This window comes from Rhipicephalus microplus, chromosome 3, assembly GCF_043290135.1.
Source record: "Rhipicephalus microplus isolate Deutch F79 chromosome 3, USDA_Rmic, whole genome shotgun sequence".
NCBI lineage: Eukaryota > Metazoa > Arthropoda > Arachnida > Ixodida > Ixodidae > Rhipicephalus > Rhipicephalus microplus.
Window position 1 is genome coordinate 127,347,262 of NC_134702.1, and position 14,366 is coordinate 127,361,627.

At 46.0% G+C, this 14,366-nt stretch overlaps 1 protein-coding gene across 1 annotated transcript in view; it reads right to left on the minus strand.

Annotated features, from left to right (window-relative positions):
• Window positions 1-3,182: 3,182 nt before the first annotated feature.
• The window catches only part of LOC142803340 (neprilysin-2-like), a 49,548-nt gene continuing 38,364 nt past the window's right edge, over window positions 3,183-14,366 (minus strand). Inside the window, exon 7 of the mRNA XM_075888456.1 lies at window positions 3,183-3,776. Within this exon, the coding sequence (XP_075744571.1) occupies window positions 3,462-3,776 (315 nt within the window). The 3' untranslated portion in view covers window positions 3,183-3,461. The remainder of the gene's footprint in view (window positions 3,777-14,366) is intronic.

Sequence of the window (14,366 nt, forward strand, 5' to 3'; positions counted from 1 at the left end):
GCACGTGGTGTGTAGAGGAGGAAGGGTGCACAGATGGTGGAGGAGTGAAGCGCGCGCGGTGTGTAGAGGAGGAAGGGATGCACAGATGGTGGAAGAAGGAGGAGGAAGCTTGCGGACGGCGCCGCACTACAAGCCTCGAGTATTAGATGCTCCGCATCTAAAATGGAGACTGCTAGGCTGACAGTTCGGGCTTCTTGATATAACACACTATTGGCAGTATATTTTGGAACCCCAAAACAACTTCACGCCAGGTCTACTCGTGCATCTGCAGACTTCACTGTTGTCGCTGAGACGGACAGTCTAGATTACGACACTGGTTTGCGAGTGTTGCACCAAGCTATACAAGACAACGACGGCATATGACACCATACGACAGAGCGAGCCCTTCAAGTATTCCACAATTCAATAGGATTGATTTTGAAACCCTGAAAATTTGGGCAGCACCACAGTGTTGGCACCAAAGTTGAGTCAGCACTGGCGCTGGGAGGCCTTTCTATGCCTATCTTCCTAGACTAGATTAGACATGGGCGCTTAAACATGGGTATAGACCTGCTAGGAGGGGAAGGTCCGTTAAACTTTGCGATTCCAAGTTCAGCCTTCCTTTCTATTCATTTTCTCTGTATTCATTTCGATGTCTTTTCGGCTGTCGGTTTATTTTTCATTTTCATTCTTTCTCGCTCTATTTTGTCGTATACCTGTTTGTATGACTCTTTTCTTTTTGCTCCAAAACTCACTCATAATAGCATCACAATGTGGTTCCCGTGAATGCTTGTTCCGTTATCTTCTGTCAATGACCAAGTAGCTTCGGCAGTCGCCTTTTCACTCTGTCTAATCAGAGTGAAAAGCTGACTTTAGATACAATTTTATTTCTAGTTTAGCACTTATCTTCCTCGTCGTTACTTTGAACTTTTTTCCTCCTTGTTTTCCCATTCACTGATTTGAGTGGGCTCAGCCATCACTGCATTACAAGGAGTTACTTCGTTCCACCCAAAACATTCATGAACTTCCCACTACTCTAGATCCTCCTCCTTCACTTTGCTCTATCATCTTTACGACACTTGCCTTTCCTCGCCCCTGCTGAATGAGGTAGTGGGTATTCCTGTGGAACATCCGCGTCCGAGTTATTGTTGATATTACCCGTCGAAGTTTTTCCAAAGCAACTTCAGCGGTGTCAGTTATTCTGCATAATGACTTTTTATTCAATATTTTAAGGACTAAGTCTGCTAGTCTCCACTGCAACCAATGAAACTGTCGAGCAAAGGCTGGCTGATACCCAGCGACTAGGTAGGTGATCTGTGGAAGCAAAGAATAACAGGCACAACTGTTGTTATCCATAAATCAGGGTGGCGTCATCGCTTCGCTGTAAAAAAAATGATAACGCCCAGCCTGTGCAACGCACAGCACTGTCACATCGAGAGCTCAAAAAGCGACCTTTCAGAGTCATTTCTTATCAATCTTTGAGTAACTTCTTCAACCACACTTTCTGTGTAGCCACTATGCCATATCCAATATTTTGTGTTGTAGGCTGGTATTCACTATGCTGTCCTTAAACATTTTTGTGAGAAGCGTGATATCCGCAACGTGCGTGCTGAGATTATTGTGCAATAAGTTCGTGCAGTGGCTGGGCATGGTGAAGGTTTATGCCCAATGCACGTATGCGCCACAGTTATTAGGTGAACAAAAATCAACTTTTGTAATGGTTTGGATCATTGGACGGCCCACTTTTTACGCAATTCGCAATGTGTGACGCCTGGTTGTTCTTTTGATGTTGTAAACCCTTTTTTTACTTATATTAGCGCGACTCTTTTCCCGACATCAAGCCTAAGGTGAATTTTAAATTGAGTTTCAAGCACTAGCGTGGCTTAGTCTTGAAATACTCGGCAGCAAGTACTGGGCCCAGGTTCAGATTTCATTGTGTCTTCAGTGGTTTTTTTTATTTATTTAGGGTTTTTTTCTATTACTCAGGATACTCTGCATTTCCGATGGAGCTGTATATGTTGTAAGCCCGTGTGCTCAGAATCGGGTGCACGCTATAGAACCCCAGGTGGTGAAGTAATTTCTGAAGCCCTCTACTATGTCGTCTGTCATAGTCATATGGAGGTTTTGGGGCGTTAAACACCACATATCAATCAATTACTCGGCAAACCAGTAACGGACGCTGGCGGTGGTGGTAGCGGTGGTACACACCTAAGGCAGAGCACGTGACCCGTGTTTTGATCTCAGAACACCTTTGGCTGTAAAACGAGGTGAGGGGCATGGAACCTAGTTGAGTGTTAAAGGTACTCGTATTTGGTTGACGAAAAACGTCAGTAAGAATGCCGGCACTGCAAGAAGTTTTTCTCGTTTTATGAACTAGTTTGCGCACTGACGTTAGGAATGTCAGCGGCGGCTCACATACGCACACCACTGTTATTGTGATCTGATAACGGCTTCCACTGCAACATTTCGAAAAACACCTTCAAGTGAGTTATAAAAAAACTTCATTAAAAGGTGGCGGTAACAAAAAACACTCTATTTCCTGAAATAAACCACTCGAGGTAGCAATATTCAAGCGAAAGGAAAATAAAAAACTGAACACGTGAGCGTACCGCGTCACTATTTCATCAACTTACAGTCGGTTTGAATAAAACAAAAAAAAAACTTGAAATGCACCCATAGATGAACGTCGTTTTCATCTCAATAGTTTTTCGAGTTCGGCCATGCTGACACCGCTCTGGCCCGGCACGCGTGCCCCGACATGTCCGTGGACGCAAAATGCAGTGTGTGCGAAAGTGAACTAGCTACTCTCCACCCCATTATGTGGGGAGGGTGTAACAGTGCTCTGCACAGTGGGAACGGGAAGTGCCAGGATGCCACTTATCCCGAAGAGGTGAGAGCATGGATACGCTCCAAAGACCTGCAGACGCAATGAAGGGCCATCCAGCGGCTTGAGAAGGCATTGACGGAGCAACGGAGAAAAGGAGCTGACGACCCGTCTAACGGGCGCGGAGGCACCCGAGTAACTGTCACCTAGTCGGAGAACAACTTTCTCGAGGTCTAGGCTCTAATATTATCGGACTCTAATGGCCGTAATCTTAAGATATGGCCCTGTGAGGCCGGGTACTTCCTACACCGGATGTATAAATAAATGTTAATTCGCTCGTAAACCACTTTCTCCAAAGTCAAGGCAGACCTGTACAGCCTTTGAAGTTTTGGTAAGCATTCGATTTTAATCCGAAATTCTGCTGTTTGTGTACTATATCCTATTACCATTGCCAGTATTGTAATTGGCAATTGGCAAGGCAGAATGCTTTTGCCTGAGTTTGGTCTCTTGATTTAAAGGTACAGTTAGACACAACGGAAGCAAGAAACATCCTGCCTACGAACAGCCATGGCTGTCTGTCCAACAGATGATATGCAAAAATTATCTAGGCAATAGAAATTACTTATCTATAAATAGGCATGCATTCGGCTCACGTGTACTACCAAAAAGAACACTTTTCATCAGGGTTCATCAGTGTCCCTGCAGCACAACTAAATGCACGGGAAAATTCAGGCATGTTCTTCAGGGGTACCATACACCGTGACCAGTATGGTGATTGCTGTTTCGTCGTACTGGCGTGCCAGGCGCACCATCCGACGCAATAGTTGATAAAGAATAGTTGATCAGGTGACGCGCTAAAGCCGGCAAGTTTAACTCTCTTATGTTCTTCGGGCAAGGAGTTGTAGGCCGCATATGCAAGCTTGGCTCCCTCCAAATCAGCAAGGTTCTCCGCGTCTGACAGGTGCACAAACAGCTGCAAAAGCAATCACAATGTGGATTAGGTTACTTAGAAAAGCACTGCTCGGGATACAAATAACACGACACACTACACACGATTAAAGTTATTTGCAGAAATAATTCACCTTTATCCTGGGTTCATACTTGTAATCAGGAGAAGATGAAAAATTGATCGGGTATTTAATAAGTATTTAGCCGCAGCCACACGTGCATATTCGTGCCTGGGACGGATGTTGAAGCGCCGTTTACACCTTTTTTGTATGATTGTGCTGACAAAATATCCGTAACGTATCGTCACCACAAAAATAAAGAAAGTTCGATACTCATTGTGATGTACAAATAACATACCCTATAATCTTTTCAGCTCTTTATCTAAAAAAATCATCTCACTTTTTGAAAACATTTCCACGTTCGCATATGCATTTCATGTTGATGACATTGTGGCTGATGGCAGTGACGTAAAAGTCTGAAGAGGTGGTTGAGCGGCCACTTCAGCATAGCTTAGAGGTGCATTTACCTCGGCACAGGCAACGGGGGTCGGCAACGGTGAAGCGTCACGGGCAGATGGCAGAGCCGCGTAAACTTGCTCCTGGATGGCCTGGCGAAGGTTTGCTGGAAGAGGTGACTGTAGTTGGCCGACTGTAGATAGCAGCGATAGCTGACGAGCGACTTCAGCACGAACAAACTTCTTCATCTGCGATAGCAGGGACTCATGGTCACATGTGGTGGTTAGGCTTGATAGTGTGTCATCCGCGACGTTAAGGCGTCGCGTGAGAAGACGCTGTCATCGGAGCTCGTCGAAACTCTGACACAACTCGATGAGTTTAGAGACAGTGACAGGGTTCTTCGAGAGCAGCATTTGAAGGGCGTCGTCGGAAATGCCTTTCATGATGTGTCGTACCTTGTCAGTTTCCACCATCGTCGGGTCGACACGCCAGCAGAGGTCGAGGATGTCCTTGATGTAGCTAGTGAATGTCTCGCCAGTTTGTGGGGACCGGCTTCATAGACGTTGTTCTGCGCGAAGTTTGCGCACAACAGGGCGTCCAAAAATGCAGGCTTTGCAGGCGATGCAGGCTTTGAAGGTCGTCCAGGTGGGGATATCCGCCTCATGGTTTCTGTACCACAGCTTGGCAACATCCGTTAAATAAAACATAACGGTACCAAGCTTTGTGGGATCGTCCCATTTGTTACTAGCGCTGGCTCGTTCATAAGATTTCAGCCAGGCCTCAACGTCTTTCTCATCGGTGCCGCTGAAGATGTCGGGCTCTCGCAAGAGCTGGGCACCGGGACAGGTCCACCGTGGCGAAGCCGGTGGGGGTGTGAAGACAGCGTCGTCAGGCATGACGGACGGCAGCTTTCGGCTACGCAGTTCCAGGACTGAGGAAGACCGCAGCACTCTCCACCAAAATATAGTGTAAATGCAAGGTTAACAGCGGTATCAGCGTCTGTACAAAAGCAGCAAGAGCTGGCCGAGTGTACGGGCAGCGTCGCAGCAACAACCAGGCAGTCTTAGCTCGTGTCTCGCGCCAACGTGTCGATGTCGCTTGAGTAGTGGGCATTCCTCTTCACTACAGATTTATTTGTTTTTTCACTGACGTTTGCGAGCCATCTTGAGTGGCTGCCCAGTATTCTCCAAGTATTCCGCAACGCTGGTCTCTAGCTGAACTCCTCCAAATGCCGTTTCGGCCGTTGCGAATTAACTGTACTCGTTAACGCATATGCGGTACAGCCTGATCCGGACAAAACTCGCACAGTGACTCAATTTCCCGTATCCTCTTCTCCTAAGGATTTCCGGAGCTTCCTTGGTTTGTGCTCCTATTTTCACCGCTTCATCCAGAATTTGCTGATATTGCGCGGCCTCTCACCGAGCTTTTTAAAAAAGATGCCCCATTTACTAGGAATTCGCCTCAAAGTGCTGCGTTTTCGGCGCTCATTGCCGTCCTCACTACTGCGCCAATATGGGCTCACTTCGATAAGACCACACCGACGGAAGTTCGTACTGACGCGAGTGACTAGGAATTGGTGCTGATTTAGCTGAGCGTCAGCGTGAACGTGACTGCGTCATCGCCTACGCCAGCTGCCTTTTGTCCCCTGCCGAGAAGAACTATTTCATCACTGAAAGAGAGTGTATTGCTCTTGTTTGGGCTGTCGCTAAATTTCACCCATACCTGTTCGGCCGCAGTTTTACTGTTGTAACTGATCATCATGCGCTCTGCTAGCTGTTAAATACTACATGTCGTTAAGTACCACATATCAATTACGGAAAGTCTCGGTCATTGGTCTCTCCGCCTCCAAGAATACACCTTCCCAGTCGTGTATAAATCTTGTCACCTCTATCAGGATGCCGACTGCCTGTCACGGTATCTAGTGGATCCGCCAGGCACCACAGAGAGAGCTACTGAGGCTTGCGCCTTATCAATATCAGACTTTCTTGAAACCGCTTCTGATCAACGCCGCTACCCGGATTTACTTCCCATTATAGCATGCCTGAGTTGCGCTACTCCACTCACTTCTCTGAATTGGTATTTCCTTAAAAAATTGATATTTCCTTTCCTATAAAAGGAGTCTCCACCGCCACAACATGGGCCCTAACAGTCCTAACCGCCTTCTCGCCATGCGTTCTCATTTGTGTGTAGATGTTCTCCGACAGCTTCACAATGAACCTGCCGATGGTCACCTGGGAGTCACCCGCACTTATGATCGCGTCCAGTGCCATTTTCTCTGGCCACGCCTATATTGCTCTGTGCAAAAGTATGCTGCAAGCTGTGACCTTGGTCAATGTCGAAAATGACCAGCATTGCTCCCATCTGGCCTCCTTCTCCCTGTTGATATCGCTGCTGAACCATTATACCGCGTAGGGCTAGACCTTTCGAGGCCTTTGCCCACTTCTGCATCCGAGAACAAATGGGCTGCCGTGGCGACCGATTACGCGACACGTTACGCGATTACCCGTTCTCTCCCAACCAGCTGCTTTACCGATATCACCGACTTTCTAATCCACGACATCATTTTGTATCATGGTACTCCTCGACAGCTCGTTACTGACCAAGGCTGATACTTTTTGTCTCACGTCGTCCAGGATATCGCACGTTACTGTTCCACAAACCACAAGTTCACAACGGCGTACCATCCATAAACTAATGAACTTACAGAGAGCCTGAATCGCACTATCACCGACGTGTTGTCGATGTATGTTTCTCCAGATTACCGCGACTGCGACGCAACGTTATCCCACGTCACCTTCGCTTACAACTCCTCCAGACATGACACCGCAGGCTACTCCCCGTTCTACCTTCTTTATGAACGTGAACCCTCTCTACCTCTTGATACATTCCTTCGCGCTGGTTCAAGCTCCCCTGTCACATACGTCCGTGATGCCATCGAACAAGCTGACGCAGCACGAAAAATTGCCCGAGAATGACTCATACTTTCTCAAGCCTCTCAGAAAAATTGGTACGATCGTCACCACCGTGAAGTTTCGTATGCACCCGGTTCTCTAATATCCTTGGAGACCCTGTGTCGTCATATCGGCCTCTTAGAAAAGCTTTCATTTCGCTATGACGGACCATGCCAAGTTCTACGCAAGGTCACTAACCTCACCTAGGAGATACAGTGAGCCGACGATGAAGCGCACTCAACGCCACCACCATCTACTGTTGTGTACGTCGTAAGACTGAAGCCTTATCTGTCACCCAACACTCCACTTTCGTGACGTGCACCGGATAGGCGCTTTAACGCCGCGGGGTAATGCCACAAGGCAGTAGGGAGATTGTGGCGTAAAGCGGTGAAAGGTCTCTGGAAGAAGACTACGAAGTGGATAGAGACTGATCCCAGCCCGCCAGTGTGCCGACCATTGGCGTTGCATGTAAACATCGTAAATATCCGCAAATTTACGTTTCCTTGCAAGATATGTTGCATTTAACTGGACTCGAGTGTTCTTTTTTTTCAGTTGGCCTAAGCAATACGCTAAGGTGTTGTGTCTCTTTGTGTGCTATAGTTGCTAGTGTAGCTGCTATTTCTTTCTGGAGGAGTGTCGCAACTCAAGCATTGTTTGGGTGTATGTGCAATCTGACAATGGCAGCTGTCTTAGTACTGGCTCCCACATCTTGTAAGCAGACTATGTCTTGAGGGATCCCGACTGCCTTTATGAATACAGCAAGTGTAACACATGTTTTGCAGAGAACTATAGCTGCAGGAACAGGCAGTAAAATTCGATTTTGCACTTTGTCGTTTAATTGCCATGATGAAGAGAGATAGCTGTGGTATTAGCATCAGAATAAGCATGCTTTGAGTGATTGATGTGATGTGGGATTTAACGTACCAAAACAACCAAATTATTATGGAAGACGTCGTAGTGGAGGGCTCCGGAAATTTCGACCACCTGGGGTTATTTATATTGCACTTAAATCTGAGCACACGGGACTACAGTATTTCCAGCTCCATCGAGAATGCAGCCACTAGAGCCGGGATTCGATCTCGCGACCTGCGGGTCAGCAGCCGAGTACTTTCGCCACTACACCACCATGGTGGGGCTAAGCATGCTTGTTTCATTGGACTACTGACACCAATAATGGCTGTAGTTACGCCCACGCTGCAATTACTTGTTGATGGTTTTGTTGAAGTAAAACTTCAGTTCACTGTTCATTGTACTGCTGTTTGCTGCAGTTTGTTGTTGTAGAGTTAGGCTTATTGATGGTTGTTGTCCTTCTGTACAGAAAGCACAAACACCAAATGATCTTTTTAGTGGTGTCAATAGTGATAAGTTTTGCCATTTGTGTTGTGGCTTTTCTCGTTTGCTTGTAAGATTTCACCAAGCCTGTTTTGCAGGTTTTGAGGAGGGTACTATTGATTGCGCCGGCTAACCACACTGTTCTGTTCTTGTGTTTTTCTGGGCATTGTTTACCTTTCTTGCCAAAACACGTTGGTGGGCTAGTTGGTTTGAATCCATTAAGAGTGAGTAAGCGCAAAACAGACAAGGACGTAGAAGAGACAGACACATACAGAGCGCTACTTTCAACTGATCTTTTATTTTCGCACGAACCGATAAATATATACCGAGCGAGCGGAAATAACATAAACATAAAGAACATATCGCGGAATCACATCGTAGAACCAAGCACGTGTAAATTGCACTACATAGTAAAAGTACAAGTCACTGTGTCGAATCAAGGTAATGAAGTTCTTTTTGAGAAAGCGATACTGATGGTTGGCTAACGCACATGTCAGATAATTTCGCGATTTCATATGCCTCCATAATCTCCCTTGTCATTTTGCCAGGAGCCTTAGATAGAATTTTAGTTTTTTCGAAGAGGGGTATACATCCACAATCTCGGCAATGGATGCCCAAATGGCCCGAGATTGCTTTCGTGACATTATAATGATGTTCTTTCAATCTCTGATTGATACATCGGCCAGTTTGACCAATATAGGTTCTTCCACAAGAAAGCAGAATAGCATAAACAACATTGCGAATGCAGTTCACAAAAATTGTTCGATGATTAATAAGGCAGGTGTTTGCACTGTTACACTGTGAATTAACGCGTCGACACAACCTATGTAGACGTTCGGGAGCTGAAAAGATCACATCCACTCCTGCCTTTCCCGCGATCCTTCTGAGATTATGCGATACACCATGCAAGTACGGAACGACGGCCACTTTTTTTGCTGTACGACCATTACTGCCTTTAGGTGGGTGTTTTAGCTTCCTGCTCAAACCCTCTGCGACAGAGCTCAGCACACAAATTGGGTAACCAGACTCTGCTAAGCGCTTGGCTTGGTTCAGAAAACTGCTTTCAACTTTGTGATTACAGGACTTCCTAAGAGAGTTATTAAAACAGGATTGTACAACGGCGCGTTTCACGAGCTTTGAATGGGCGGAGGAAAACGGCAGGACGGGCTTATTGCCCCTTGGCTCATAACTCCAACACACTTTCTCAGATGAAAAGTAGATACCTAAGTCCAAAAACCTAATGAAATTGCCCTCGGGCATTTCATGCGTCAAGACCAATGGAGAAAGGGTTTCCGTGAAAGTGGTTACAATTTTTGAAACCTCATTGTCGAAACTACATGAGTCATTGTTTAAAACAATTAAGAAATCGTCGACAAATCTAATTACCTTTCTTGTTTACTGCGATTACTGCTCATTGTGTTTGTTTTCTGTTATCGGGGGTGTACGTGCAGATTTGGGTGTCATGGATTCCACCAAGTTTGCCGGAATGAGGCCTTTTGTGTGTGTCTGTAATTCCCGTCACTGCTTTTCACGCTTTCTCCAAATAGACTGTGGTAGACGTTCTGCTGACTCGATGCTGGTCTGCTTCTATAGGGCGGCGAGCTTGCCTTTTTGCCCGAAGCAGGGAGTGCGACTACGGCCAGCGCTTGTCATCGGTCAATTTGGGGGCGTCTTCTTCCTTTTCGGAGCAAAACCAGAGGAAGGTGGGTTGGTGGGTTGTTGGTGTTACCGTGTTGCATCTTATCGGTGTGGGCTCTTTGTGTTTGAGGCTGTTTATGTTCAGTGGCTTAACTCTGTGTTTCCAAGTTGAATCGTCTATTAATTGATCCTCTCTACACAACGCGCAACTGATAGAACACGTGTGCTCATCTGTCGAATCGGTCAGTCTACTCGGTCTGCAAAGAGGATGGGCAATACTGAGACAAACGTCCGTGTGGTGTATTTTTTCTTGACATATCTTGCAGACTTGAAGCGTGGATCGAAAGGGGTTGCGACAGAGCTCAACTTTGTTGTAAATGGTATGAAGGAGTGCTGGGCAGAAAAAAGTAATGGCGGTGTTTTTCTTTGTGGCTATTATTCTGGCAGTGATCATCTGTACACCGCGCGTTCTTAAACGTATGTGGCCCTTCAGCGTTTTGATAGAGGTGTTCACTAGTATACCATGAATCGCCCCGCTCAGAGCATCGTATCTTATTGCAGCGTAGGCACCAATGGCATTAGTCCTGTCATTCAGCAAAAATAACCTTTTGAGACGTGCTTTGTCGCAACTGCCTCATATTTGGTTGATGGTATTGCTATGTTGAACCCTAGATTGATTCTAAGGATGAACTGGTTAGCTCTGAAGGTAGCTTATATGCCTTCATGATTGCTCGTACAAGCGTCGGAGTCGGAATGTTTCAAGTGTGAAGACCTGGTTTGGACGAATGACGATCTTGTTCTGATCCTTCAGCTATGATAGTATTCTTTATTCTTTATTCGAAGTATACCTTCAGCGCCCGAAGGCGTTATAGCAGGGGGGGTTACAGATTCGAAAGAAACAAATTTTCATTTACCGCAGACACTTGTACACTTGTGAGCCCATTCCACTCATGTATTGTTCTGACAAAAAAAAAGAATTTGCAAAAATTTCAGTCCTAAACGGTATTCCCTCAGTTTAAAAGGATTATCAATTCGATTTGACAAATAATACGGCGTCTGTAAATACATATCCTTATTGATTCCAGTTTTATTATTAAATATTAGATATAAAAGTTTTAATCGCAATTTTCGTCTACGCGATGAAAGCAGCTCCCAATTAAATTCTTCTTTCATAGCAGTAAAGCTTAAAAGTTAGTAGCAGTAGACTTATAGTAGTTTTGAAAATTTCTTGAATGTTGATGTGATGGCCCTAAATTTGTTCTGGAGCCCTGCCATACTGCGCCTGTGGTCCATTGCCTCTTACTTGCCTTGTTTGGCTGAGTTATTTGCCTGTAAGCTAACTTTCTCTTGTGCATGGGTCTGGCGGCCAGTAGCATCTCGGCTTTCTTTGTCATTGTAATTAATGAACTTGCTCCATTTGGTCATCAGCTGTACCATCCTGTTTTAGGTGGCAGTATTCGTGGTCAGTAACCACGTCGACAGATTTGCCTAGATGAAGCTCCGATGCTGGAATCACCAGAGTCAGTGCAGCTACAGGACACTCCCACAATCAGCGTTTGGGAAGCGTCAAAAGCGGTGATGAAGTTTCGACTATTTTGCCCTATCGGAAAAAAACGAATGGTGGGCATGGTGGAAACCACCACCCACCATTATAGTGGATTAGTGTAGTGGGTGAATGGTGGGAAACGCCCACCATGGCGCATGGTGGGTATGGTGGGTGCTGCAGTGCCGGCAACACTTGAGCGCGAAATGACGTCATAATCACCGTGACGAGCTGCCACAAAAAATAAAAAAGAATTCTATAAAAACAGTATAAAAACACCCGTCTCGTAAAAAAAAACAAGGCGTTACGGAGGATCGAACGTGCAACCTGCGGATTCCCATTCGAAGACGCTAACCACTGCGCCACACCAACATGACGTTGTGTGGGTGTTAAATACTTAGTTGGCATACCAACTTACGGTTCAACTTAAGTTATGTTTGTCGTGTACACAACATAGACAAGATCTACACCGGCTACTAAAAATTGCACATTTATTAAACACAAGCAACTGCGGCCTGTAACGATTGCCACTACGTTAACGGCACTAGTGCTATTTTTTTTTTACAATTCACAACTTCAAGAAAAAAACCAAGTGGACTGGGGAGCAGCAACAGTTTTCCGGCGGGGTCTGCCAAGTTTAATATCCGTTTCGCGCTCGTTCTAAAGGGTGACATCTGCTCACGCTTTATGACGCCTCTAGTCTCATTCCATAGATACGCCCGCCTAATTTATTTGATTGAGTATTGGGATGCTTTTCGCGCAATGTAGAGGGCGGTCGCGCCAGCGCAATGCTGTAGCTTTTTCGCTAAAGCAACTTCATAACGGCTTGGCCAAAACGAATGCAGTGTGCCGGAAACATTACGCTTCATGTTTGTTTCACCAAGCGTATGAATTGCCACGTCTGAGTTCTCGTACAAAAGCTAGAGAAGTGCCGGCGAGTGCGACCGGCGGCTGTCGGTGAGAAGACACTTAATTACGTTCTCTGGGAGTGCTTTAATCGCGTCGCATCAATGTTTGGTGCTTCTTGAGCGGACACCATACACAATGAAAAATGCTTCGTTTAGGTTAATTGATGCCATGGCTGTGCTGTATTGTCATACTTAATCGTCGAAATCGTGTATTCTGAAACCCGGAAGCACGGATACCACAATTGTACGGGCTCGGTCGGTAGGCCTAACTTTGATGGAAATCATGGTGGTAGAACATGTAGTGTACTGATCCCAGATTGGTACACTATATAAATTGCCCGCCATTATAAGCCCACCCATCATCTGCTTACTGCTTCCCAGCATTATCGCGATGGTGGGCAGAGCTTCTCAGCTTGGTACACCATGTGGCCCACCATAACAAGCAGCACCCATCATCTGCTTAGTGCTTCCCAGCATTATCGCAATGGTGGGAAGAGTTTCTCAACTTGGTACACCAAGTAGCCCACCATAATAAGCACCACCCACTATATGCTTAGGGCTACCCAGCATTATCGCAATGGTGGGCAGAGTGTCCCATTATTGCCCACTATCTAGCCTCTGCTTTCCACCATCATTTCCACTTTACCCATCATCTGTACACCATACCAACCAGTATGTCCCGGCATAACCACCATATTTTCCACTACGTCCCACCATAGCCATCATAATTTCCACCATGCCCACTATTATTTCCACCACGCCCACTATTATTTCCACTACGCCCACCATGTTTTCCAGTATCCACCATGGCAATTTTTCCGATAGGGTGGTGTCTCTGAATAGAAGGAAACTTATGTTGGTGGAGTAAAGAAGTTCTTCAGAACTTTTGAGGCTAAAGATAACGCTTTCAGGTGGTTTCAGACGGATATAGCCACTGAAGAACTATGAAAATTCAGAGCGCCAGTGAGCACGTCTGCAGTACTTTGAGCCTCCTGGCAGTCTCACAAGATGCTTAATGTCCATCTCTCAGACTTTTGGGTGCAAACACATGAAGGATTCTGTCTTGATTTACCTTCCACGTTTGTCGATTGCGTATAATCTGCATTCCTGCATGTGCCTTTTTCCATGACAATGATCGCGTTTGTTCGGCTGCCTGAGGTGTAATCCTGATGCAACCATGAGAAGAGAAATCCTACTCACAGGACGCACCAACAGATACAGAAAGAGAAACATTAACTTATATAGGCCTAAAAATCTTTCTCATCAGGTGAAGCCTGTAGGGTGCCAATCCAGCGGTTCGCGTCACACCACGTGCCCGCTGGATATACGACATTGCTCAAGTGACTTCGGTGCATTCTCCCTGGAGGAACGTGAGCATGGGGAAACAGAACGGCAGTCCAGTGGTTGTAAACATTTTTTAGAGGAGTGATCTACCGTGGGCTTCGCTCCAGGATAGCCACAGTATGGGTAGATAATGAATTAGTAGTAGGGTTTACCATAGAAAGAATCCTTTATTCTGTATCCCAATAATGAGCACCGAATGGCGTCCGGCGAGGGGAAGCGGAAAATAATTGAAAGTCACAACAAAGATAGTAATTGAAGGATTATAGCCGGGTATCAATCATTCAAGGAGGACGTGAAAAAGGAAGTCGCTGTCTAGCAAGTGGGGAGCACCTAACGGTAGAATATGATTCAAGCTACCTCCAGGAGCTTCAACAGGTTGCGGAGAGTCTGGAGGTTAGGATGTGAAGGGAACGGGAAGTTGTTGAATTTGGTCGTGCGAACGCC